At 35.0% G+C, this 26,759-nt stretch overlaps 1 protein-coding gene across 3 annotated transcripts in view; it reads left to right on the top strand.

The window, feature by feature from the left end:
• Window positions 1-26,559, top strand: part of UHRF2 (ubiquitin like with PHD and ring finger domains 2) — a 70,589-nt gene extending 44,030 nt beyond the window's left edge. Inside the window, exons 6-16 of one of the 3 annotated variants that reach the window (XM_081066756.1) lie at window positions 1,297-1,483; window positions 5,631-5,754; window positions 6,066-6,173; window positions 8,613-8,717; window positions 12,860-12,966; window positions 16,273-16,435; window positions 17,112-17,252; window positions 19,631-19,730; window positions 20,055-20,212; window positions 24,405-24,503; window positions 25,525-26,559. In XM_081066756.1, the coding sequence (XP_080922882.1) occupies window positions 1,297-1,483; window positions 5,631-5,754; window positions 6,066-6,173; window positions 8,613-8,717; window positions 12,860-12,966; window positions 16,273-16,435; window positions 17,112-17,252; window positions 19,631-19,730; window positions 20,055-20,212; window positions 24,405-24,503; window positions 25,525-25,671 (1,439 nt within the window). In that variant the 3' untranslated portion in view covers window positions 25,672-26,559. Of the gene's footprint in view, window positions 1-1,296; window positions 1,484-5,630; window positions 5,755-6,065; window positions 6,174-8,612; window positions 8,718-12,859; window positions 12,967-16,272; window positions 16,436-17,111; window positions 17,253-17,697; window positions 17,896-19,630; window positions 19,731-20,054; window positions 20,213-24,404; window positions 24,504-25,524 lie in introns of those variants that run through there. The other 2 variants (XM_081066757.1, XM_081066758.1) reach the window with 2 other exon arrangements.
• The last annotated feature ends 200 nt before the right edge of the window (window positions 26,560-26,759 follow it).

The raw sequence follows: 26,759 nt of genomic DNA, 5'->3' as shown, positions 1-26,759 counted from the left end.
CCTGCATATATCTTTTTGTTCTCTAATGCTTAACCACATTATAGTAAAACATGCCTTTGGCATTTTAGCTATTATATTTCCATTACTTACATGTTGTCACATTACAGCTACTTTAGTAGAAGTGAAACAAAATTGTAATCTTGCTTAGTAAGAATAGGCAATCATCAATCAGAAAGTTAGTACTAAAATCGATAGCCTTTTCCTTCTTCCTCCTCTCATTTGTCAGATTTTTCCCCATTTTCCTTATATTGCTAGATCAGCCACGATATGGCAAATTTCCTCACAAATGTGTACATTTGTAAGAAATTCATAGTATAGAACTATATACATTCAAATAATATAGAACTCCCAGGAGGTAATCAATCACTCTAACAATGTATGTCATTCTAGACATCTTCCTCTAGCTATATAATTTATCTTTGTGTATTTAAACAATTTTGTTTAAAAATGTTATTCTATTTCGTTTTTTAATTTAATATACCTGGCTACCTCTGTGTTTTTTCATAAAATTTATCCAACTGTTCCTCTTTTGATTGACATTTAAGTTTAACTTTTGGTGTTTAGAACATTACTGTAAGACTTTGTTTTGTACATACCTAAATTTTAAAGGGAACACTTTGTTTAAAGGTGTTTGGATTTAGATGAGGAGGGGGCAATAAATGGTACCTCCTATTTGCCAGAGTCCTTAACTAATTGACAGGTAAGATAAAAATCAACTGAGTTGGAAATGCTACTTCTGTCTTAATAAAGCGAACGTTGGGGGCACAGCTTGTATGGGAACTGAAATGGGCCTGCTAACTCCTCACAGCCCTCTCCCTCCTAGTTCAGCCAAGGAAAGGTTTGGATCTGCAGAAAAGATGGTACTTAATAGTTCCATTTATTAAATAGGTAGGTCCAAACAACTTTATTCAATATGGTGTTGCATTTCCTGCATAATTTTAAGATATGGTTTCCCAGTGAGTTCACTGCATTGTCTGTGGGTATCTTGGTGCTGATTTGGGGAGCCGTGAATCTAGTCAATGCAGACTTCTAAGGCTAAAGTACAATGTCCTCGTGGTTGAGGGTAATTAGATTTATTACTGGCACCTGCCTGGGCCCCTCCCTGAACATTTGATTCATAAGCCTAGAATGAAGCTCTGGTGTTTATTCCTAAAATCCGATACTTGATTATTCCTTATGGTTCCCTTTTCTTCATTAAAAAATCTGTATGCCATTTTTGTAAGTTTTTCTTTATACGATTCATAGCTATAAAAATGATTTTAAGACGGGGCTTGCTATACTTTTGTTCTTAATTAGGGAAAAATGACCCTGAATGTGACTTTTGTGGCGGAGACCCAGATAAGAACTGCCATTCTTGCTCCTGTCGTGTATGTGGTGGAAAACAGGAACCCAGCATGCAGCTTCTTTGTGACGAATGTAACATGGCCTATCACATTTACTGCCTGAATCCACCTTTGGATAAGGTCCCCGAAGAGGAGTACTGGTATGATTTTCCGGGGTTTTGTTGTTACTGTGTTAAAAACTGAGTGTGAAATAGGTATTTGAACCACTAAAAATAGATTTCTGAAGATACGTAATGTACGTTGAAGTGCTTATCATTGTAGAGCTAGTAGTTATTTAGCATGGAAACCTTTATTCGATCTTTACAACAGCTTCTGAACCAGTCTCTAGCTCCGTATTTAATCCCTCCAGTCGCTTCTCACACAGAGTCTATGTTCTTTCAAAAATGCAAATCTGATTGTGTTACTCATTTGGTTTAGAGGCATTATGTTGCCTTACAGGACCCTGCACAATATTTTTTAGTTGATTTCTCCAGCTACATTTGTTATCCCTTTCCTCTTCCATTTCCCCAAATTTTCTATGCTCTAGCCAGATTAAATATCTTTCATCTCTTTCAAAAATCATGTTCTTTCTCTTCTTTGGCTTTTACACTTGACACATTTTCTTTTTGGAAACATTTTCCTCTTTGCTTGACTTCAGGATGATATTTATTCTTTAGGTTTTCACTTAAATATGACTATCTGGGAAGCCTTTGTGGATGGTTCCCTTTATCCCCAGTTATTTTACATGCACCTATTATGTTAGATAATAGTACTTAATAATTATTAAGTGTTCTCTATATGCTAGATACTAACAAAGTGCTTTATATGGATTATTGTATTTAATGCCATAAGGTTAATAACTAGAACCAGGCATTAAGGTCAGATATACTTAACAGAATCTATATTTCCTCTATTGAGTAGTGTTAGCTACGAAAAGAAATGATTAGAAAGGAGACTGAGGAAAATGTGCCCAGTCGAAGTTATAATGAACTTTTTAACATATTAAGTTGTTTTTTTCTTTTTAAACTATAGATCATATGGTAGCATGGAAGGTGTTCAAGTTGGAAGGATGACATACTCAGAAACACTAGCGTCACAGTAGGGTAGCAGATACTGTAAACAATAGATTGTTCTCCATTCCTTTGTGTGCCTTTTCCCCCTACCCACCCCAACACACACACAGCTTGGGAGGGTTTTATTATATTACAACACTGCAGGAATGATAGAAAAAGGAAGGGGTACAACTTCTTCCTTTCATCCCCTATCACTACCCACCCATGGTAACTCCCTGAATTTTACCATCACTTCCTCTGAAGACTCATTCTTTTTTTTTATTTCTATGAGTGATATGTTCCTACTTCTCTACAATGCAAGCCCTTCTACCTGCTCTCACAGTTCCTTTTCATTTTTCACTCCTGCAGTGAATTCCTCTCCCAAAGTGCCATAACTGGGTTGTTCTCATTAGTGTTCTAGAATTTCTGTTTTCAAAATGTGTGTGGGCGTGCGTATACGTACGTATGTGTACACACACACACACACACACACACTCCCTTGATCCCATTTTTCCCACCAGTTGCCTATTCTATCTCTCTGCTCCCTTCAAGGCAAAGCTTCTCAAGAGCTATTTCTGCTGACTATTTCCATTTCCTCTCCTCCCAGTCATACCTTAGCACTCCAGTCTGACTTTCATTCCCACTACTCTGCTATGTCTGCTTATGTCAGGCTCACAGACAGGATCCCATGTTGCAAACTCAATGGTGACTTTTCAGTCCTCTTCTTACTGTACTGCTCAGCTGCTAACTCTGTTTTTATAAATTGCATGATATCATATGATCTAATTTCTCCTACTTCATTGACCTTTCTTTCTTAGTGTCTTGTTGGTTTTCTCTCACCTACAAGATTTCAAAGTTTCCCAAAGCACTATTCACTTGTTTTCTGTCTTCATGCATGTTCTCTAGATGACCTCATCTCATCATGAGACTAAATACCAAGCTAATGGTTCTGAACTTATACCTCAAGATCTAATCTCCCCTAACCTTTATTCACTTTACTTGCATGGCATCACAAAATTAATCTGAATGGTGGTCTTGATTCTACTAACACCCCCTAAAATCCTGCTCCTCTCCTAATCTTCAGTCTATAATACCTTCATCTTTGAGTCCCTGTTTACCACCTGCCTTACATACTCTCCATCCAGTAATATATGAGCATGGCTTGTCAGTTCTCCATAATCTTTCTCTCACCTTAGCCCCCTGCCCAGACTAAACCACCATCTCTTCCCTGAGTTGCTGTAATAAATGCCTAATTAGTCTCCTTTCTTTCACATTGTCTACCAGCTTCCTTTCTCCCATAGCAGCAAAATGATCTTACTGAGTCCTGAATCAGGTTACTCACCTGTTGAAAACCCCCTAATGTCTTGCTATTGTACTTAGAATAAAATCTCAGCCCTTGCCATCTATGACCTGGCCTGTGCATACCTCATCACTTATCACTATCCGTTTTATTTACTAAACTTCAGCTCTGCCCATCTTTATGTTCTTCATAACACACACTTCTTCCTTTTCTCAAAACCGTTCCACTTCGTGTCTCTGCCTGGAATGCCTTCCCTCACTTCTTCATATGACTGATTCCTCTTGTTCCCACTGGAATACCACTTCAGAAGCTTTAACTATCTAAAAACATAGCTGTGATCACTCTTCCCACCTCCATAAGTCTGATGTAGTTCCTTTATATGTGTTAGTTTTCCTTAACTACTGTGTACAAACATTTTGATCACAAACCTTTATTCCCAGCATCAAAATAGTGCCTGTCACATAAGAGGTTCTGAACAAACCTGATGAAGGAATGAATTCCAGGGATGACTTTAGGATCATGTAATTAGAAGACTGTCTCAGATTACTCTATGGAACATGTCTACATTCATACTGAGGTCCTTCACCTGGAATTCCTTAACCTTAAATCTTTCTTACTTCTCCAAATCATGTTGTCTGGATATTTAACCTTTGAACTTATTTTCTCATCAAACAGAGATCATACCTATTTAACAACCATAAGCTCTTTGATAAAATTTTAGTTTTAAAGGTTAGCACATCAGGTAAAATATATTCTTAACCAATTAACTTTTGGAAGCCTTCCTGATTTCCTGATTAGGAGAGGTTTCACTTGATAGTGTTTATTGCTTTCTTATACATAATTTTACCTTGAATTTGTGTCTGTATTTCACTGCCTAACTAATTTTCTCAGAATCAGGTACTGAATTATTTACAGTTTTCTATCCCATAGCACTAAACAAAAAATATCTCATAATTGGGCAGTTAAAATTAACTAGTTGGGTATACGTGTCTTCTTCTTTCCTCTACAGGCCATATGGAATGGGCCTGTAAAATGGAAAATATGGACAAAAGGAATTTAAGACTAATGGGGGGAGCGGCCAGCTGATCTTTGTTGGGATATTCCCCTAGTTTCCATTCCTTGGGGACACGATAATAGCCCATTTCGTTCTATAAACATACTTATACTTTGCTTTTTAGAAATGATTTAAGGCAGCTTATGATGATGTACAGGCATATCTCATTTTATTATACTTCATAGATTTTTTTTTTTTTTTTTTTTTTTTTTTTTTTTTTTTTTACAAATTGAAGGCAAGGCCCTTCACCAGCAAAAAGGTTATGACTTACTTCATTGTGACACTCATTTTGTTGTGATGGTCTGAAAGCATGCTTGAGATATCTCCCAGGTATGCCTGTATAAGTTATAGTAGGTGACCAACTACAAATAGGCTAACGGACAAACAAGTATAGGGAATTAAAATTGAGCTAGTGATAAGGCTAATAAAACATATTTGAATACTTAGAGTACACATTTTTCACTTTGAGAATTATAATAACCAACTTAGATGGGGAGATTTATCAGTTGCATAGTTCAGTCTCAACTCATCTATTCTTGCTACTTTTGTTTTAATGATAAGAACTTCAAGTGAATAATTTCCATTCTCAGGATTAGTGATGAGATCAGAAATAATGATGCCATTTGATTGGGATGGCTCTGCGTATCTGGCTTTTGAACTGAATTTGAGAATTTGCGATGCTAAAATCTTTCCAGTTCTCTAAAGGAAAGACAAGTTTTTTTTGTTTGTTTTGACAAACCTAGCCGTGTAACTATTTTGAAGAGTTTAATACTTAAATACCAGCTGAAGCTCTATAATATATACTAATTATAACATCTTAAAACTCGTTCTAACCTAGAAAGGCCATTATTCTGTTATTGGCTTTAATATAGTATTATCAAAGTTCTTTTTTTCTTTTAAAGGTATTGTCCTTCCTGTAAAACTGATTCCAATGAAGTTGTTAAGGCTGGTGAAAGACTGAAGATGAGTAAAAAGAAAGCAAAGATGCCATCAGCTAGTACAGAAAGCCGGAGAGACTGGGGCAGGGTAAAGAAGAAAGTCTCCTTTCCTTCCTAGTTATAATGTTCATAATAACTCTAATGCAATGTTTGAATAACAATTGTAGAAATGGTATAAATGATACTTTAAGTATCAGAAATACTATATTTAATATAGTAAGTATATAATACAGTAACTATTGTTTATTGATATAAATTAATTTATGTTATAATTGTTTTAATCGTGTAAATTGTTATATATTGTTAATCATCTAACTAGTCGGGTTTTTATTCACATTTTATGGGAATTAAAATTTTAACATAACTGATTTCTCAAACAGCTTGTTCTGTGACTTGTAGGGAATGGCTTGTGTTGGTCGAACTAGAGAATGTACCATTGTTCCTTCTAATCATTATGGACCTATTCCTGGGATTCCTGTTGGATCAACTTGGAGATTTAGAGTTCAGGTATGTTTTAAATTGGCTTAGTTAAAAGGGTAAAATTGAGTATAGATCAAATTGTAACAAATATCACTGTGTATTGATTGTAAATGAACTATCTAGTATAACATGGCATTCAGTTGTAAGAATGAAAGATTTTCTGTAGGATGGGTAGATTCTTCTTCATAGCTTAATGAACAAAGGACCATGCATTATGGAATTAACATATCAGCTATGCCTTTGTTTTACTCTTCTGTTACAGTTATGGTAGTTAACATTATTGTTAAGCTTTCTAAAGAATTTTTCTTGCCAAGAATTTAATGTTTGAAATACTTAATGTTTTTCTTGAAGTCATGCGGTAAGTTCTCACTTAATGTCGTTGAACTCTAAGAAAGCTCAAAGTGTTTTCTTTGGGGCTTATCCTCCTGAATGATTGTTTTGATACTGGTCAGAGAAACTGCCAGATAATCCAAAAATAAAATTACTTCTGTTTTCCCCTTGAAGAAGTCTCTGTTGTATTTATTCCTGATTTCTTCTTTGGAAGGGTAATTGTATCATTATGAAAAACTTAATGTGGAAAAAAAAAAGGTAGAGCCGTTTCCAGTTAGAGACACTCAGGATTTTGAACTTTAGTTTAAAAAGAATAGAGTGGTCCTGGTGTTTAGACCATTGATAACATTTTAAAATTAAAATAGTGTAATACATATACATAACTTGAAAAGTTAAATACTAATATGTGACTTATATTTAAAAAACCCACCCTTTTTGGTCCCCATTTTCTGTTTCTCAGAGATAACCACTTTAACATTTTAGTAATTTCTTCTGGATTTACCTCATTTCTGAAAGACCTGATTATTCTGCTTTTGTCTTTATATATTTATTTTCTTCTATGGAAGATGAAGATTTAGTTTAAGACACACTGTCCTCCCGCCCTTGCAATGGTTATAAATAATTTTGGCTAAATCAGTACTCAATGTTTGTCTTGTTAAGACTTTTGATCTATAAATACAGCAAAATATTATAAACAAATACAATAAAATATAAATACAATTAAAAATACACTTTGTTTTTAATTGTCTTCTTTCTTTGTTGTTTGCCTCTTTTGTGTGTGTGTGTATACCTGTCACTAATTCATTACTGAACTCTAAAAGCCCCATTAGTATAGTCTAAGGTGATTTTGAGGTTGTTTGCCTGAGCAACTGGAAGAGTGGATTTGCTACTTAGAAAACGTGAAGATTTAGAACAGATTTATTTTTATCAGGGTTGGTGAGATTGGGAATCAACCTCTGAAGTACCTGGTGCTTCCAAGGCCTAAATCCGGGTTCTGTTGCCCTTATCAGCTTCTCATGGGCTTCTCATGTGCCTCTTTCTCTAGCCCAGATGCAGGCTTGGGTTTCAGCTCCTTTTTCTCTGCTAAGAACAATTGTATGTTAAGCAGATGAATTAAAATACTTCTCTCAAGGAGTTTAATGTACACAAAGAAGTGACACTTATTTCAAATTGAAGGTATATGGGAAAAATAGTAGGCCATTGATGTAGCAGAATAGCATGAGTAAACTAAGAAAATGGGTAGCATGTTTGGGTAACATTGAGTAGTTTGGGTTCAAACATAGAGACTCCATAAAGGAGAAGCTGGAGATAAGTAACATTGAGTAGTTTGGGTTCAAACACAGAGACTCCATAAAGGAGAAGCTGGAGATAAGTAACATTGAGTAGTTTGGGTTCAAACATAGAGACTCCATAAAGGAGAAGTTGGAGATAAGGAGATAAGGTGGGAGCCAGATTGAGAGAGGACAGTGTGTAATACTTGGGCTTGATATAAGTCCATTTAATATATTTTAAGCAGTAGAAAATTAATAGCAGATTTGTTTTTAGAAGGATCATTCTGTTTGTAATAGGTAGAATGGATTTGAAGGAACAAAACTGGAGGCAGTGAAGTGAAGAAAGGTCTTTTAAACATAATGAGTCAAACCTAGATTATTGCAGTGGAAGGAGAAAACGATGGATTTGAGAGATTTGGGACATCATATCAGCAGTATTTATGAACAAATGGGTTTGAAGAACAAAGGGAAAGATTGAGGCTACAATGACTGTTCCCTTTCTGAGTTGGCTAGGGAACAGTGCCATAATCAAAGATGAGAAATACGGGAAGAGATCTGGAACACTGAGTAAATTCTTTTTGACCCGAGTGGAGCTGGAAATACCAATAGACATAATTTGATGATTACATAAAAGTTATTTTGAAATCCAGAATGTTAGACCTGAACAGTTTTAAGCATCATCAGCTTAAAACTAAGAGCTATATAGCTGGGGCGAAGTAATGTCAGTGAGCAGAAGGTAGAACTCTGGGTGACATGCAGTTCTTAGTAGGAGGCTTTTAGGGTCCAACAATATATGTGAAAGTGTTTTGTAATTGTAACTGAACTAACTGTTCAAAGGTATTTTGAGACTTTATCTGTTTTATAGGTGAGCGAAGCAGGTGTGCATAGGCCCCATGTTGGTGGAATTCATGGTCGAAGTAATGATGGGGCTTATTCTCTTGTCCTGGCTGGTGGATTTGCAGATGAAGTAGTAAGTCATAATACAACCTTGTTTTTTAGAATCCGTCTTGATCATTCAGGAAAATACAGAAGTTTTGTCTAGGGTGTATCAAATCCTATCTCTTTTTAGCATGACTTTTATGTTGAAGTGGTCAGTTTTATAAAAGTCACAAGGTAAATCATTTGGCAGTCTTTAATTTTTGTGTGTATTGGTTTGATTTATATATACATGTGGTAACTGATTTTTGCAATGAAAATACATTCTCTACAGTGCTCACTTAAACAAAATTAAACTTACTATTTTGGGGATAATTGTAGATTGATGTAACATTAGAAATACTATAGAGATCTTGGTGCCCTTTACCCAGTTTCCCTCAATGGTCATATTTTGCAAAACTGTGGTATAGTATCCCAGCCATGATACTGACATTGATACATTTGGGACACTGAACATTTCCCTTACCAGGATCCCTCCTCCTGTAACCCTATTATAGCCAGGCCTGTATCTACTCCCCCAACCCCTCCTTAACCCCTGACATCTACTAATCTGTTCTTTATTTCTAAAATTTTGTCACTTCAAAATTCTTTATAAGTGGAATCATATAGTACTGTGTTTCCCCGAAAATAAGACCTAACAGGAAAATAAGCCCTAGCATGATTTTTCAGGATAACTTCCACTGAACATAAGCCCTAATGCATCTTTTGGAGCAAAACTTAATATAAGACCCAGTCTTATTTTGGGGGAAACACGGTATGTAACCTTTGGGACTGACTTTTTTCACTCAGCATAATTCTCAAATTATGGCTTGTATCAGTAGTTTATTCCTTTTTATTGCTGAGTAGTAGTCCATGACATAGGTGTACTGCAGTTTGTTTATTCACCCATGGAAGAACATCTGGGTTATTTCCCATTTTTGTCTATTATAAATAAAGCTGCAATGAACATTTGTGTACAAGGTTTTGTAAACACAAATCTCCATATCTCTGGTATAAATGCCCAAAAGTACAATTGCTAGGTTGTATAGTAGTTGACATGCGTATTTTGAAACTATACCCTTAAGTATTTTTCAGGAATACGAAGAATATTATATACTTGTTACAGTCAGCACTTAGAACTTCTTTTACAGGTCTATAACAAAACAAACTAAAAGTGGAGTCTCTAACTTGTTTTTAGCAACCAACTAGTTGTTTTGGATCTGGGCTCTGACATTTGTGTGTGAGACCTTAGTCAAATTATTTAACTCCACTAAACCTCAGTTTCCCCATGTGTAAAATAGAAAAAATATTATCATAATTTTATATGAGAAAGTCATTGATATTAAATGAGGTAATTTATGTAGTTCTGGGCATATAACAAGGATTCAGACAATTCTGTGGTCTGGCTCAAAAGCTGATCTTAGTATATGAAATATATAAACATGTAATTGTAAAGCTAACAATGAGTCCCAAGTTGAAGTGGGATGGGTGTTACTTCCTTTTTCCCCCATCTTTTGAATATAGTTACTAGCCAAACATTAAACATTTGTGGTTGGGGGTAAGAGGGTGGTAGATGAGGGTAAAGGGGATCAAATATATGGTGATGGAAGGAGGACTAACTGTGGGTAGTGAACACACAATGTGATTTATGATGTAATACAGAATTGTACACCTGAAATCTATGTAACTTTACTAACAATTGTCACCCCAATAAGCTTTAATTGAAAAAAAAAAATATTTGTGGAGAAAAGTGCTGATGAGCTGTTAATTACATATCTCAAGCAGTTAATTCTAAGTATTAAGTAATGTAAAGAATATTTTAGGACTAAAACACATAGGCTTAGATTGCCAACTAAGATGTATCTGAATATGTTATATTTTGTAAGCATTTTCAATCTTTTGATCTTTTATTGTAGGCAAGTCAAATCTACAGAAATAGGTGGAGGAAACCTGAATAATCAGCTTTTCACATTCAAGAAAAAAATTGTTCTGAAACCTTTAATTTGGTATAACATTCATGGAGCCAATGATCTTTGTTCTGTTTGGATGAATGGACATGAAACTATTGAATACCTGCTGATAAAGTAGTTAACATTTTAGTCTCGTAACTTCAGAATTAATCAAATGCTAGTTTAGTGTCTCATGTTTGGTGACCTCACCTGAGAAATGAGGACTCCCCAAGATGATCTGCCTCTTACAGTTGTCCTGCGAAGTAGTTTGCTCAGTGATCAGAAACAGACTCTGGAGCCAAGCTGTTTGGGTTTGTGTCCCGGTGCCATCTCTTATAGCTGTGGACCTTAGGCAAGTTACTGAACTCCTCTGCCTCATCTATAAAATAGGGCTTACAATACCTATGTCCTAGGGTTGATGTGAGGATTAAATGAATTAAAATATGTAAAATGCTTAGCCTAACTTTCATACACACACAGTAAGTGTGTGTTAGATATTCACAGTATTAGTGCTAGTACCCAGTTTTGTGGGCATATAAGAGGTATTCTGAGAGAAACTGGCAAAAATTGAGGCTATTTTCTAGGCAGCCATGAATTAAGGAATCATTCAAGGTGTCTGGGAAAAGTTGAATGATTTTAATTTTGCTTTACGATGTATATCTGATAGTGTTTTGTGGGGTGAGAAGATTGGGGTAAAGGTCTTTTGCTTGATAAGGGTGATGGCAGGAGCAGGAGCACCCAGCTTATTGTGTTAGGCAGCTGTTTTACAGCTTCTAAGAAGAGTAGAGATTGGAAAATCATGGGAAATTGAGTCATTTTGGAGCAACTGATGACTTCTTTATGTACACTTTTCCCAGGCAGCGATCTCGTTTAAGCTCCTGCCTTATGGGTACAATTTAGGAGAGCCTGGATTAGAAAATGCAACAAGTTTAGGCTGATTATTTTCCTTAGGAAAAATAGCCTGATACAATATTGACTGAGTTCTTACAGTCTGGCAATTTTTCCTCCCAATGATAATTTTATTGGTGTAAAGATTAAAATATAGATGAGTTAATAACATAGAATTTTAACTATTTTTAGTTGATTATTTGCCGCTTGAAGAATAATCAGAAATGTTTTTGTTCTTCTGTTTTAAACACTGTTTAGCCTAGGTTGCCCCTCTTAGGCTGTCCAAGTTCCCACCACTTTTTCCTTTCTATCACTACCACAATTATAACTTTAAAAGTTGACAGGGTTATGAATATGAAGATTGTGAAGTCAATCCAGATACCATTTGGAAGACTATTTCTGATCAATTTAAGAAGTGTTCTGGAGTGTTCTAGATATACTTATTTATTAGAATTTCTTCAAATGGAATATATACTAAAGATGAAATTCCTTAATGCCTAATCTTTAAAATGCAGACCTCAACATTGGATTAACAAAAAGTGAATTCAAGGTCTTTGGACAGACTTTTAAAACCATGAGATTTTAGCTATGACTTTTAAGCCAAAGGAGAAACAAGATGCAAAATAATTGAACTAATTAATTAAAAGAATCTTGCATCAAAGAACCTCTATTTAGATAGTTTTAATAGAATTAATTTGTATACTGATAGTTAACTACTATCAATTTATTTTGAGGTAGAGAGTTAATACTAATATAATTTTATAGCTACTACAGAAATATTTGTGAAGCTAGTGTACGTACCGTCTTTTGCCATTTTTTTATTTTTTACATTTAGTAGACACTATACAATTAGTGATAGGTGATTATTTAACTTGAATATAATTTGAGTGAAATGTGGGGAACTTGCCATGCTGTTAGGATTTTAAATTTTAAATTTAGCAGCAAACTTGGTTATGGTATAGATTGCTATCGGGAAATCAGTTTTGGAGTATTTATTAATATAGTATTGATGTTTATTTTAATAACACTACATTAAATGAAACAATATTCCCAAATCATAAGATTTTATTTTGTAACATTCTATAGATTAATTGATTATATATGTTCACATGAGAATAGCCACTTTTGGAGGTGCTGGAAGCTATATAATTTTAAAGTGAAATCTTTAGATCAAGTGTTATAACTTGAAAGTATATTATTACACACAAGATTGCATTTGAATTTTGTCTTATTTTGGTAGATGCCTTAAGAGAACATGTCAATTCATAACATCCTAACCAAGTATTCTGACTCTGAAACAAAAATTGATGAAATTATACTTGGGTTTAAGTATCTTAATGAGAAAAATCTTCTCCTGCAGGACCGAGGTGATGAATTCACATACACTGGGAGTGGTGGTAAAAACCTTGCTGGTAATAAAAGAATTGGTGCACCATCGGCTGATCAAACATTAACAAACATGAACAGGTACTCTTTATTGTTAGAGTTTGTAAAGACTATATCGAGTTTGGGCTTTGTATAAATGCTTGATTAGAGGACTGTAATTTATAACTTAGACTGTAGAGGAGAATCTTAAATTGAAAGTAAAAGATCTAAAATTAAAATCCCATTACCTGATTATATAATTGTAGCATCCTAACTTATTTTTTCAAATTATTATTTTTAAAATGATGTAATTCCCAGTTTTAATACATGTGCTTTGCATTTGAAAACATGTTGAAACCTTTGAAAGAAAGAAGCCTATATAATTTAAGTGAAATTGAGGACAAGGTGGCTTATCTACTACCCCATTGGTCAAAGTTATGTTCTACACAGCATGGATTTATCTTTTAAAGTGACAAACTTCTTTTTAGAGGAGACTCATTAATGTGAAACAGGCTTATGTTTGGCAGCCACATTTATGCCCATAAGTGAAACATCAGATAACTTGAACAGAATTACACTCGAGGAATTTTTAGGATTTATAACAAGATGTCTTCAAATGTTAGAGAATGTTTATTTAGTTACAAAAGTGACCTTTTCTAACTAAATGCTTATAAGGCATTACAAAAGAGCCACCTTGTGTTGACCTTTTTTCCATAAAAGTATTAATGGCATTCCAGCTTCCCTGGGAACAGAAAATGTGATGAATATGTTTTATTTCATAAATGCATGCTAATATCAATAATAAATTAAGTAACTCAAACCATCAGTAACAATGACCGCATTATAATTTGTTATACTGATAATTTTATGATCATTTCATAAAGTTGGAATTTTTTGTATTCTAATAAGGATGTTTTGTGGGTTGTTGAGTACAAGTCAATATTTTTCGCTTTCTTGAGTCTATTATCACTTGGTTTTAATTAGTATGCCCTTAATTTCTGATTGCCATGTGAGGTAACGAATATGCCAGTATGGTTACAAAATTTTGTTGCATACCAAGTTATACAGAATCTGTTTTTATGTCTTCCTTCTATATTATTTCTGACAGTAGGATTATTTTACTGAACCAGCAGAGGAGACAGGTCAGATTTGCTGGTGAAAACATTCCTGAGGCAGGAGTCCAGTCCCTAGCTAGTCTTTTTCTAGCAAGATAGCAGTTCTTTAGGAGAAATGTTCTTAAAAGGAGTTAGAAATATTTTGATGTGTTTTTGTCAATGAAAATGTATACTGAATTTGCAAAAGGCTTTTTCAAGTTGTCAAATCTGAAAATTATATTTTTTCCTTTAATAATAATAGATTATTTTGCTTAAATGAAACTTCTTTTATAATTACCTGCACTTGTACATGGTAGATTCTTTTCAATCTTTTGAAGAATCTAATAAGTATACCATTTACTATATGTTATAATCTTGTTAGAAGATAATTGAACAGTAGTAAGAATGTATTAACTCAAAACAATTTAGGATTGACGTATCATAGAGACTCTAACATCCATTCAGGTAATTTATACATTAAGCTGTGAGTATGCCTTGTGATTGATTATAAAGACCTCTTGGGCAAAGGTACCTACCTCTTTGTTTGCTAAACACAAAAACTGAAGTGAAAGGCCCTTAGTTCTGACCTACAGTATACTCTTTCCTGACTAGTATATGATCCAATTCATTTTTGCTTCTCTGCTAAGAGGTAGTTTGACACCTGCTTCTTGCTTTTGAGAAGTTTGTTCTTATTTCTTCTCAGCTCTTCCACTTTATGAAACTGAAGAGGGCAGCAGGGTAACCTGGCACTCCTGTATCAGGGTAGTTCGAGGCAACCGACTGAACTGTGGGGGGAGTGATGGAAGAGTTGTTTTGGCTAGTTTCATCCTCTTGGACTCTTCACATACTTGGACAGCCTGAATACTTATATGAAGCTAGAAGTGAGTTAATGCCAGTTAGTGGTGGCAGACATTATGACTGAAGGTACCTGTGAGCACCACAGCATTCCACTCATTAACATGAAGATAGTATTTGCCCTTATTCTTTCTCTTTAAGAAGGTGAGGTATGGATAGCTCAATTGGTATTCCGTAAATAAGATGTACTACTAGCCCTAGAGTTGATGACTGTATTTCCTACTGCCTCTCAGAATTTGTGCGCATCTCCCTTTGAGATAAAAAAAAGATAACTTGGTAAGCTTTAACTCTTTGACCACGTTTATACAAGTTTTTTTAAAGAAACACTTTCTTGAATTTACTTACTTAAACAATATAACTGTGATCAAGATATTTTAGTAGATTATTCATTTAGCCTGAAGGTCTATATTTTTAATTTGAGCCTGCTTATAAAAACAGTTACACCTTGAACAAGTATTTTATATCCTATCTGATTTCACCAGATTGGGGGTATGTTGGCGCGCACGCGTGTGTGTGTGTGTGTGTGTGTGTGTGTGTGTGTATTTTTGACCTTACATGTTCTCAGTGGTTTCTTTTCACTTAAGATAGGAAGTAGGTGACTTAGAGGAAAAACACTAATTTTAAATAGATTCTAGTTTGGTGTTTTTTTTTTTGGCAGGACTAAGTTCTCCCAAGAAAGGTCTTCTAACATCTAATAACCTTACTGATTAATTCCTACTAAGTGAGTACACATATTAAGGAAGCTTCAGCTAAATCAGGTGCTGCTTCCAGCTCAGTGTTCCTCCTTATTCCTGTGTCATCAGTAAAATGTAGTGATCTCAAGCAGCCAAAAATCTTTATTGTCATGGTTTAGCAGAGACATTTGAATGCTTCAGTTTTATTTAAACTTATCTTTTTACTGGAGGCCTTTAAAGGATATTCTCATATTGAACTTGTTCTTTATGTCTTCTAAACGTTAAGGAATCTCTGTTGTCTGGAATGTGGAAAGTGGACCTAGAAAGGTCATTTGTACCTTGCTGACAAATTTATTTTTCTGGATTTCTTTCTACATTATTCCAGCAATTTACCTTGCTCCCTTATCAAAAAATTAACTATTATACAACAATCACTTGCTTTAGTTTTCCAACTTTCTCCCTTCCCTCAACGAACGTTATTTAAAGAAAATTCCATGTATTTCTAGTTGTTTTCTATTATACGTGGCACAGATGTTATTACTTTCAGAAGAACCCTACAGGCTATCTGAGAACCAATCCCCTGGCTTGGGGGTGACATCAGAAAACTGATTTGTCTTCTCTGCTGGTGGGGGAAAGCATAATCCTATTATCTGGAATAATATGGAAAGAATCATAGAATCTTAACCATCAGGTAAGGCATAATTCACCTTTTAATTGAGCTAATGATGCGATTATATACTTGAGGAAAGGTTACTTGGTATAAAGACTTTGTTTTATTTTTTTAGGGCATTGGCCCTAAACTGTGATGCTCCATTGGATGATAAAATTGGAGCAGAGTCTCGGAATTGGAGAGCTGGTAAGCCAGTCAGAGTGATACGCAGTTTTAAAGGGAGGAAGATCAGCAAATATGCTCCCGAAGAAGGCAACAGATATGATGGCATTTATAAGGTGCTCTATCTGGCATGACCTCTTGTTAGTCATTCTTCCTGGGCTTTCAGGACAGGGTTACCACAGGGAACTACTCTGTTGTGGGTGGGCTGGAGGAAACATTAGACCATCTTAGTTGATATTTCCACTTTTTCTGGAAATACAGCAGATGCACACAGTGAGATCTTAACTTTGATACTTTTAAGGCTAATTTTAAGTCTGTAAGGGCAGTGTTATATTTTCGATCAAGCTTTTTGTAAGTATGTTTGTTCTCTGTGATAAAACCATTCAAATGACTTGGCCATTGTAGATTTCAATTCTTATATATCTTTCAAAGTGATTTTAATTGTAGTCAATTTTCAAAGCAGAGCACATTATAATTGTTAAAATAGGTTGTGTTCTTTGTTTAAAAAACAGGCATCTACTGCCACCACTTTTTATCTACTATTATGAAAAATTCTGTTAGTTAGTGAGCATAATCTTGTTAGTATTTCAAATTTATAGAAATCTATACTTATATGGGAAGTATCTTAATAGGAAATAAGGTCAAAATAATATTTTAGTGAATATTCTTAATTTACTGTTACAGCAAAGCAAATATTATTGAGTTTTGGCAAGTTTAAACCACTAATATGATGGCATTATGACTAAGTTTAAACTTTAAATCTCAAACTAGTACTGAAATATTATGATTTAGGTGGTGAAATACTGGCCAGAGATTTCATCAAGCCATGGATTCTTGGTTTGGCGCTATCTTTTAAGAAGAGATGATGTTGAACCTGCTCCTTGGACCTCAGAAGGAATAGAACGGTCAAGGAGATTATGCCTACGTTTACAGGTTAGATTACATTTGTCTAGGATACTTGTATATTCATAAAAACATACACCTCTGTACTATCAACATGACTGTACTATTAACACTAGATATAACCCACAGCAATTGATGAGTGGACTGTAAGGGGTGAGGAATGAAATCATGCACGTATACAGAAGGAAAAGAAGTAAAATGGTAGCATTCTAGGTGTCAAACCACCCTAAGACCAAGAATTGGGCTTGGGAAAAGTCAGTGAAAAGCAAAATATTTCCAATTCAATTTGGAAATGACTTGAAGGGGAAAGGATACATAAAATTTAGGTATAGGAGGCCTTGAAAAGGGAAGTTTATCCTAGAGGGCATAGGGGGTGTGTCTCCGGTAGGGGTAGGGGGGGAGGTGGCTTATAAGAGTGGTCTGCTTCCTACCCTTCTCACTTTTCCTCACCCCTTTTCTCTCTTCCCCCTCAAAGCTGCTTCCCTGTCCTGTCACCACCTTGAGTGCTGTGCCTTTTTTTTTTCCCCTTTTGCCCATGCTTAGCTGTTAACCCATATAAGACTTTGCTGGTTTTGTGTGCATGGTGGATGGTATGGCTGCATTCCCCCTCCACTCCTGTCCACCTCGGACTCTGTCCCTGACACTGACTTCAGAGCATGGTTTGAGTTTCTCCGTCATCATTCCCCATTGTTGTGCTTCCTGTAAAGACTACCAGCTTTGTCATTTCCCCTGGCTCTGCCCACACTGCATGTGTAGGGGCTGAACTGTGGGCAAGTGTCTGACCACCCAGGCAGGTGAGTGTGTGTCTTCTAGTGCAAGTCTGTTTCCGTTGTTGTTTTCTCTTTAAACTCGTAAGAACTGATTGTTTAAATGAGACCCATCAGCTGCTAAAATAACTGCCAAAATACAGTTGACCCTTGAACAATGCAGGGGTTTAGGGATGTTCACCCCAGTGCAGTCAAAAAATCCACATGTTGTTACACCCCCCCACCCCCATGAACTTTCATTTAAAAAAGAAAAAAGAAAATCCACGTATAACTTTTGACTCAGCAAAAACTTAACTAATAACCTATTGTTGACCGGAGCCTTACTGATAACATAAATAGTCAATTGCACATATTTTGTATGTTGTATGTATTATATACTGTATTCTTACAATAAACTAGAGAAAAGAAAATATTAAGAAAATCTAAGAGTAAATACATTTACAGTACTGTACTGTATTGATACTGTAAGTTTACATTAATCTGTTTATAGGATGAATCATCTGTCAACACCTGCATCAATATTGTCTTATGATATAAAACACCGTAGATGTTATATGTGGCACTAACATTAGGCATGAAAAATGAAAAGATAATGTGAAAAAATATTTTTAGGTGTAATGATTTATTCATTGACAACGAAGAAGCAGCAATATGATTGCCTTATGGTAGCCTAGTGTAACAGATATTGCTTCGTCGTAATAAGGAAATCTCCAAAAATTTTTTCAATATATTTATTGAAAAAAATTCACATGTAAGTGGACCACACAGTTCAAACCCGTGTTTTTCAAGGATCAACTATAATTCTTTTTGTAACTGATGTTTTTAAAAAACCCATTGTTAAACCCATTTTTGAAAGATTTTTTTCAAATCTGTTCATCAGAGAATGTTCTAGATAGTTTAGATATGAAACTGAGCAGAAGCATGTAAGCCCATCTACTATAGTAAGTTAATGTATCATTGATGAGACCTGAAACATATATTGAACTTTAAAACATGAGTGTTACCGCAAAGCATGTTAAAAAAAAAGGGGGGGGCAACCAGTAAAACACAAGAATAATAGGTAGCATTTATTCCTTAAAGTGTAACCTTTGGCTGATAAAGAATTCAGTAATTTAGTGGCTTTACGTCTTCTAAAAGCTTTTATTTTACCCCCTAATTTTGAGAGATAATAAATTTGACCCTTAATGTTTTGGTGGGTTTTTTGTTTTGTTTTTTTAGATTGGCTCCACAATTTAGTGTAATTCCATCTACATGAGTACCATCTGTTGTGCTCTGTGGTTGATGTCCACTTATCTTCGTATCTAATTCCACTTTCCTTTTCTTCCTCAAAATTTTCAAGCCACCTAGTCACAATTCCTGAAAACTTATCTTTCCGGTTTGAGGTCTGAAACTAAGATCATTGTATTATAAAACAGAATATCGTAACAATCAAAACTACATGGTTTTACACTGAATTTGGGATTTTAATAGCCTTCTGTCCTTTGAATTTTGTTTCTTTAAATGTCTGTTTCCTTTGTAGAAACTCAGTTCAGGGAAAGTCTAGACTCCTCCTCACTCCCCTTTTAAAATTTCTCACCAGGATCTAGAACTCCCCTTCTCTGTGAAGCTTAAGTGTACATTGTACTTTTTCCCCCCCATCAGTATCCAGTAGGTTACCCTTCAGATAAGGAAGGGAAGAAGACTAAAGGACAGTCAAAGAAGCAGGCCAGTGGGGCCTCAAAAAGGCCGACTCCAGATGATGGTACGTAATGGTTACAAAAAAGAAATCCTAATAACGTGTAGTTTCTAAGAGAGAAAAATTAAGAGAATAAATTGAGAAATTCATAAGAAATTAAAAGCAAAGTGAAGGGGTGTTTTGGTGGGAGGGGAGCTTTTTTTTTTTTTTTTTGGAATTTTCATAGTGTTGGAACCCAAACAGCAGCAAATATAACTCCAAGGGAAGTTAGATGCTGCTTTATGCAGGTTATCTACATGCTAAACATTGCTGGTGCCAGTTAACTCTTTTGTTTCATAGTTCTGCTTAGAACCACTTGTAAGTCTGCTGACATATTTTATATAAATCTAGATGATTGTCCAAGTGCCTCCAAAGTGTTCAAAGCATCAGATTCAGCAGAACCAGTTGAGGCTTTCCAACTAACCTCTCAACAACAACATCTAATCAGAGAAGATCATCAAAACCAGAAGCTGTGGGATGAAGTGCTTGCATCTCTTGTGGAAGGACCAGTATGTAAAGATTTTTTTTATTATTTGTATAGTAATTACATGCTCTTTCATTTATTTTTTAAATTATTGTATTAGTTTCAGATGTATGTACAACATAGTGATTAGACATTTATATGCCTTGTGGAATTGATCACCACAATAAATCTACTAAGTATGTGTCACTATACCTAGTTATAAGATTTTTAAAAATAATGTTCTGATATTAATAAATGAGGAAAAATAATTTCTCTATGAAGTATCATTTTCACAAGTCAGTCAAAACTATCCTTTTATCTAACCTCATGCAGTGCTGCCAGCTTTCAGAAACAATCTGAGGCAGTTTTTAAATATTAAATGTATTTTAGACCTCTTAGATGTTGGTTTTTGACCTCTCTGTGCCTGAATTTAGTAATTTATGTTGAGGTACTGTTCTTGGGAAGAATTTTTAGTTGTGGAACACACTCAACTTAATCAGAAACTCATCAGGAAAGTTGTTATACTTCAAAGTTACCTGATAGCATAAGTCTTAAGCAATTTAGCACAATTTTCAATGCCTACGTGTTCACCTAAGGGGAAATAAACCAGCATTGATTTATTTAAATATTTCATATGTTTTGGATTTTTTTCCATTTTTTGGTAATCGTAAAATTTCAAAGTGAAAAGGAATTACAAAGTTAACAGATGTGTGGATTTTGTATTAAGCTGTATTTTGCAAACGAAGCTTTCTTATCAGATCCCCAAAGCTAGAGGTTTCAAATATGGATGGTCTATTCATTCCTTGCTCACTTGCTTTTATTGTCTTAAATGTTGCTTATGTATTTGAATCTTGTTTTATTAGACATTCACCCCTTGTCATGTGTAATATAGTTACTCTTCTGTTTTCTTTGCTTCCAAAGTATTACGAGGTGCCGCTGTTGTGGGTGAGCTGTAGTGTCCTTTCGTGAAATTCCATCTTGTCATCTTTTAGTAATTTCTTCTGTTCCTTTTCTTTTTCTCTACATTAGCCGGAACTTCTCGTGTGTCTGAAATGGGGTTAGTGAATATCTATATGTGCTTTCTATCTATCTGTATTTAAAGGGAACTCTCATAGAGTTTTTGTGTTGCTTCTTGTTTGAGAACTAGTCATCATTATGATATTAAGGAAGAACCTTCCTGATATAATTTTTAAACTTTTAGAAATGGGTAAGGTTTATCAAATAGCCTTTGGTTTTATATTGGAGTCATCACTTCCTTTGCCTAAAAATGTGATCTGTTGGGTTATCCTTGGTAGAATGAGGTTTACACGTTTGAAAGATAAAAGTAAAGTGATTTAACTTTGTGAGAAGTGTTAACATGATTTTTAGTCAAGAGGTCCAGGCAGAAGGAGAGTCTGACTCTGGTAGGTCAGACTCATTTTCACTTAGAGCAAGTAAGAGACAGCAAGCAGTTGTTGATCATGGTCTTACATTATTTGGTTGGAGAGGATACAGCTGGTTAGTGATAACTCGGGGGAGTTGTAGCTGTTGGTGGGCAGAGGATGAAGTAACAGATAGGAGTGAAGAAAAGGCCACCGGAGTACACACACAAGTTCTTTTGCACATCTCTTGCCTGCATCGGACGTGTACTGGGCTTCATGTGAGGCTTTTTATATGTATAGCCTGTTTAGCAATAAAAAAATTATCAAAATGGTTGAATCCTGTCAGATTTGGCAAGGATGTACCAATCCATATACTTGACTTTTCTACCTTTCAACCTCTTCTTTCAATGCAACTTTCATATGAAATCAAGTCACCAATTGACAATTATCAAACCAGAAAAAAAAAGACCAAAAAAAATCCTGTCTGCTGGTGGCAGGATCTTAACGTGCCTGGGTCGGATGATGGGATGTTGCTGCAAGTGATTACCCTGGATATTTATGTACTGTTATTGCTCTGGGCGGGTTTCATGCCCATTCTCTTCACATAAACCAGGAACACATTTATTCAGCCAGAAGAATCAGGTGTTGGCCAGTGGTGACTTTCAAATAAATATACACATGTAATATTTGCATTTTTGTCCAAATGCCTTCCCAAGATTCTACCCGACCTGTCATCCCTGTCTGCCTCTGTAGTTTCCTCCTGCTATTGTCAGGCCAGAACTGCTTTGGCTACAGTGATCTCTGTGTTTTTTAACACACTCAACTCATTCCCACTGCTGGCCTTTACACGTACTATTTCTCTCACTGGAATTCTTTTCTCTACATCTTCATTTGGCTCACTCCATATCCTGTAAGTTTCTGCAACAGTATTACACTCCTCAGGGAGGCCTTCCCAGACTACGCTTCCTAAAACAGCCACTCTTTGCTCTGTTGCTTTAATTTACTTTGTTTCCTCAGTCATTACTATCTGAAATTGATATATTTTTTTTCCATCTCCTCTCCTAAAGGAATATAAAGTTTCAGGAGAGCAGAGAGTTTGCCTTTTTATCACCACTATGTGGATGAGTGCCTAGCATGTTGTACCAACTCAAAATACCATATTACAGGGCACCGTGGAGGTACCAGGGAAATATCAGTCATCAACAAAAGAATTGTCAGGAATAGGGTACCTGATACTAAATTTATAGTTTTTTTCCACATCCCTCTCCCCCCAACTAGTACATTTTTTAAATGTGTTGCTTTTAATTAATACTTTGTTGATAATACACTTGACTTTCATAATCCATGTTTATAAATAAATTAGTATCAAGACACAACTTTGAAATGGGATCTTTGATTTTTCTCTAATTGAGGTATAATTAACAAACTACATTATGTTCATTTTAGGTATACAACATAATGATTCGATATTTGTATATATTGCAAAATGATCACTACAATAAGTCTAGTTAACATCCGTCACCATACATAGTTACAAAAATATTGTTTTTGTGTGATGAGAACTTTTAAGATTTACTCTCTTAGCAACTTTCAAATATGCAATACAGTGGTAACTATAGTCATCATGCTGTACATTACATCACCAGGATTTACTTATTTTATAACTGGAAGTTTGTACTTTTGATTTCACCTTTACCCATTTTGTCCCTCCATCCCCACCCACCTCAACCACCAATGTCTTCTCTGTATCTGTGAGGTTGGGATGGGTTATTTGATGGTCTGTTTAGTTTCCACAGATAAGTGAGATCATACTGTGTTTGTCTTACACTTTGAGATCTTTAATTTTTTTATTTTTACTTGAAATTCTTATAAATTCTACTTTTTCTATTAATACAAAGAAAACATAAAATACACTCCCCTACTACCAAAAATAAATGAATGAAGGGTTATCCTTGTGACTGTTCAAAAATCTACTTATCTTTCTAGTTTAATAGGACAAACAGCTTGGGTAAAATGGAATCAGTAATGGTTCTGAAGAGTATAGACTACCCATTTGATCATGTTTGCTTTAGATGGCTTTACCCTTTATAATTTAGTCCCAATTTGAGTAAACGTTAGCATCAGGAAAATAGGAGATTTTTGGATTGAGGCAAAAGTATCACAGAAGATAATCCTAGGAAAATAAATATATTGATTTTTTTTGTGATCTTAGGTACTACGGAGTATTATTGCCCATTGCTTTTTTTTTAAGCTTAAAAAATAAATATTCATGATTTGTAGCAAAAGATTGAATAAATAATGCATGTTCATATAATGGAATGCCGTGCAGCTTTTTGAAAAATATATGTAATGACCTTGAGATAAACTGTGATTTTTTTTTTTTTAACGGTGGATAATAATCTCTAGAATGTGAGGTTTAAAGGGACATTTACTTTTTAATGCCATATATTTTTGACTTTGCAATCTTTTCAACCCAATCGTCATACTTAAAACTAATGTGTAATGGGGATGGCCGGTTAGCTCAGTTGGTTAAAGTGTGGTGCTGATAAAACCAAGGTTGCCGGTTCGATCCCCACATGGGCCCGTGTGAGTTGCACCCTCCTTAATATAATTAAATAAAGAAAGAAAGAAAGAAATAAGTAAGTAAGTAAATAAGATATCATTTAAAAAACTAATGTGTGTATCTTACAGAATGAGTTTTTATTTCAGTTTCTATTATATGTTTGTTAGTCATTACAGTTACTCCTTGATTTTTTTCTTATTAGAAAACATATTAAATATTACTTAGACACTTTTTAAAATCACTTTGAATTTTATTAATATATTATGTAATGCGAAATGCTAACCTTTTTTTCCTTCCTTTTGGGTACCATCTAGAATTTTCTGAAAAAATTGGAACAGTCTTTTATGTGTGTCTGCTGCCAGGAGCTAGTTTACCAGCCTGTGACAACAGATTGCCTCCACAATGTCTGTAAAGTAAGTAGAATTTTTTTTGGTTATTTTCCCTTATTAGGCCAGAAGGCACATTAACCTTTAAACCTGTTTTCAGCATGTGAAGAAGAATTTTTCCTAAAACAGAATAGTTATGGAATCTTGACAGTTCAGAAGCATTTAATTGAATCTTGGTTATAAGTGCACACTTTAATTCGATAGTAATAGCAGTTCAAATATGTATAGTTGAGATATTCTGTCATGTTTGGCATTGTTGAGGAAGGGTTGAAATGGAGAAGAGAAAGTAAGGTTTTCTCTTTTAGTTTTTATATGTTTCGTGTAGTATAATGCAAACTGCAATAGTTTCATGCACTTAGTGGAATCTAAAACAGATTCTATCTGGTAGCATGCCCAGAGTTGTTGAATATGTTATCAGTGTGGTGTGAAAGGAAAATTTGATTTTTAGTAAATACAAGGTTGGAATCTTGCTTTACTGCTTTGTGATCATGTGCCCTGACCTAACTTCTGAATTTGTTTCTTTTGTAAAATGGAAACAAACCTTCCACATAAGTGTTAGTTAACTCTGTAATATATTTAGTACTTCTTTATTTATTTTTTGAAGACACATATGTTAAGTGATTTAATAAAATATATATAACTTAGTTCTAAGCAGGGGAATCCTGAACTGTTTTTCTTTAGTGCTTTATCAGTAAACCACAGGATTAAAATCCCACCTAGAAAATGAGGCTAGTGGGAATCATCCATAATCTAACACCCTCGTTTTACTGGATGAGAAAATTAAAGCATACAAAAGTTAAGTCATTTACCTGAAGTCTCACAGTATGTGCTAGACGTGGCACTAAAGCCATGTCTGTAGACTAGTTTTCATAGCACAGATTCAGGCCTTTACAGTTACTCATCTTTTATGTTTTTCTTGCTGCCAAACAGTGAGTTTCTGGTTCCTATTTGAAAGCATAAGTCGTTGAGTGCTTTTCTGTGTTGCTTTACCCTCAGATGAAGTTGGGTGTGTTTTCTGGGTTTTTCGTTTTGTTGTGTTTTGCCTTAGGATTGCTTACAGCGCTCTTTTAAGGCTCAAGTTTTCTCCTGCCCTGCTTGTCGGCATGATCTTGGCCAGAATTACATCATGATTCCCAATGAGACTCTGCAGACTCTACTTGACCTTTTCTTCCCTGGCTACAGCAAAGGACGATGATCTGTCTACTTCTACTGTGTTGCTCCTGGTGATTTTTTGGACAATAAAGAATCTAAAATGGTGGGGGTGGGGGTGGGGGTGGAAGCAACGGTGGACCATAATTCTCATGTTCTGAAGCAGCTAATCCTCTTTCCTACATAGCCATCATCTTGTGTGTGTGGTAAGAGGCCCATTTCTCAGCTGTCTTTTAAATATCAAAAGGTAGTTCCTGTAAGTAACAACTAGTTGTAATGAGTAAAAGTCAAAGCCACAGCTCTAGTTGATAATCCAAGTTATGATTTATTTTGCAACTACCTCAGGACAGAAAAGATTTATGGGGATTTTTTAAATCATTGAATAATTAGTTAAATGAAATTTTAGCTACACACTGCCTCCCAAATATTAGTTGTGCCTGGTTCATATAATTTGATTTTACAGAAAAGGAAGTGACACTTGAGATTGTTGGAATGAACGCAGCTTCTGTAGTGTGCATAATACATTTTTAATGTCTTCTTCCATTACAATGTATGTTTTGCAAAGAACAGGTTCATTTTTTAGCCCATTTTTGTGAGCTCCATTGTGCTTTTTTCTGGTGTTTTATGCAAATTGACTACTAATGACTAATGAGAACAATATGAATGCGTTGTTGCATTAGTGTAATGTGGTGTGGTTTTGCACTTAAACAGAGGTATTCAGATGCTCTCATTGTAAATGTTTATGAAAAGCCTCTTCTGTACTCGTCAAACTGCTTTTAGTGAATCCTTCCAGTGGTTTTACATCTGCAGAGCATTGCGGACTGGGCTGACTTTTGAGAGGACTGAAATTGCTTCATATTGTGATCCTAAATTTTATATTCACTATACTCCCTAAAGTATACCTTAATAAATATTTTATGACCAGCAAAATAGCTCATCTTGCTTCACTGTTTTATATTTGTCTTATAGTATGTATTTTTAAGAATCAATCATTTCCAGAGTATTTCATTGTACATTTTTATTGAAACAGACATTTTGCACAATTTTTTACTCTTGATTTTTGGTAATGAGAACTACTATGAAATCTTAAGCTCTAAGGACAGATTTCAACCTGGGTCTGACGCGCCTCCCCCC

Source organism: Rhinolophus hipposideros (genome assembly GCF_964194185.1).
Source record: "Rhinolophus hipposideros genome assembly, chromosome: 11".
NCBI classification, from domain to species: Eukaryota; Metazoa; Chordata; class Mammalia; order Chiroptera; family Rhinolophidae; genus Rhinolophus; species Rhinolophus hipposideros.
The sequence above is the reverse complement of the archived record's forward strand: the minus strand, read 5'-3'. Positions and strand labels throughout refer to the sequence as shown.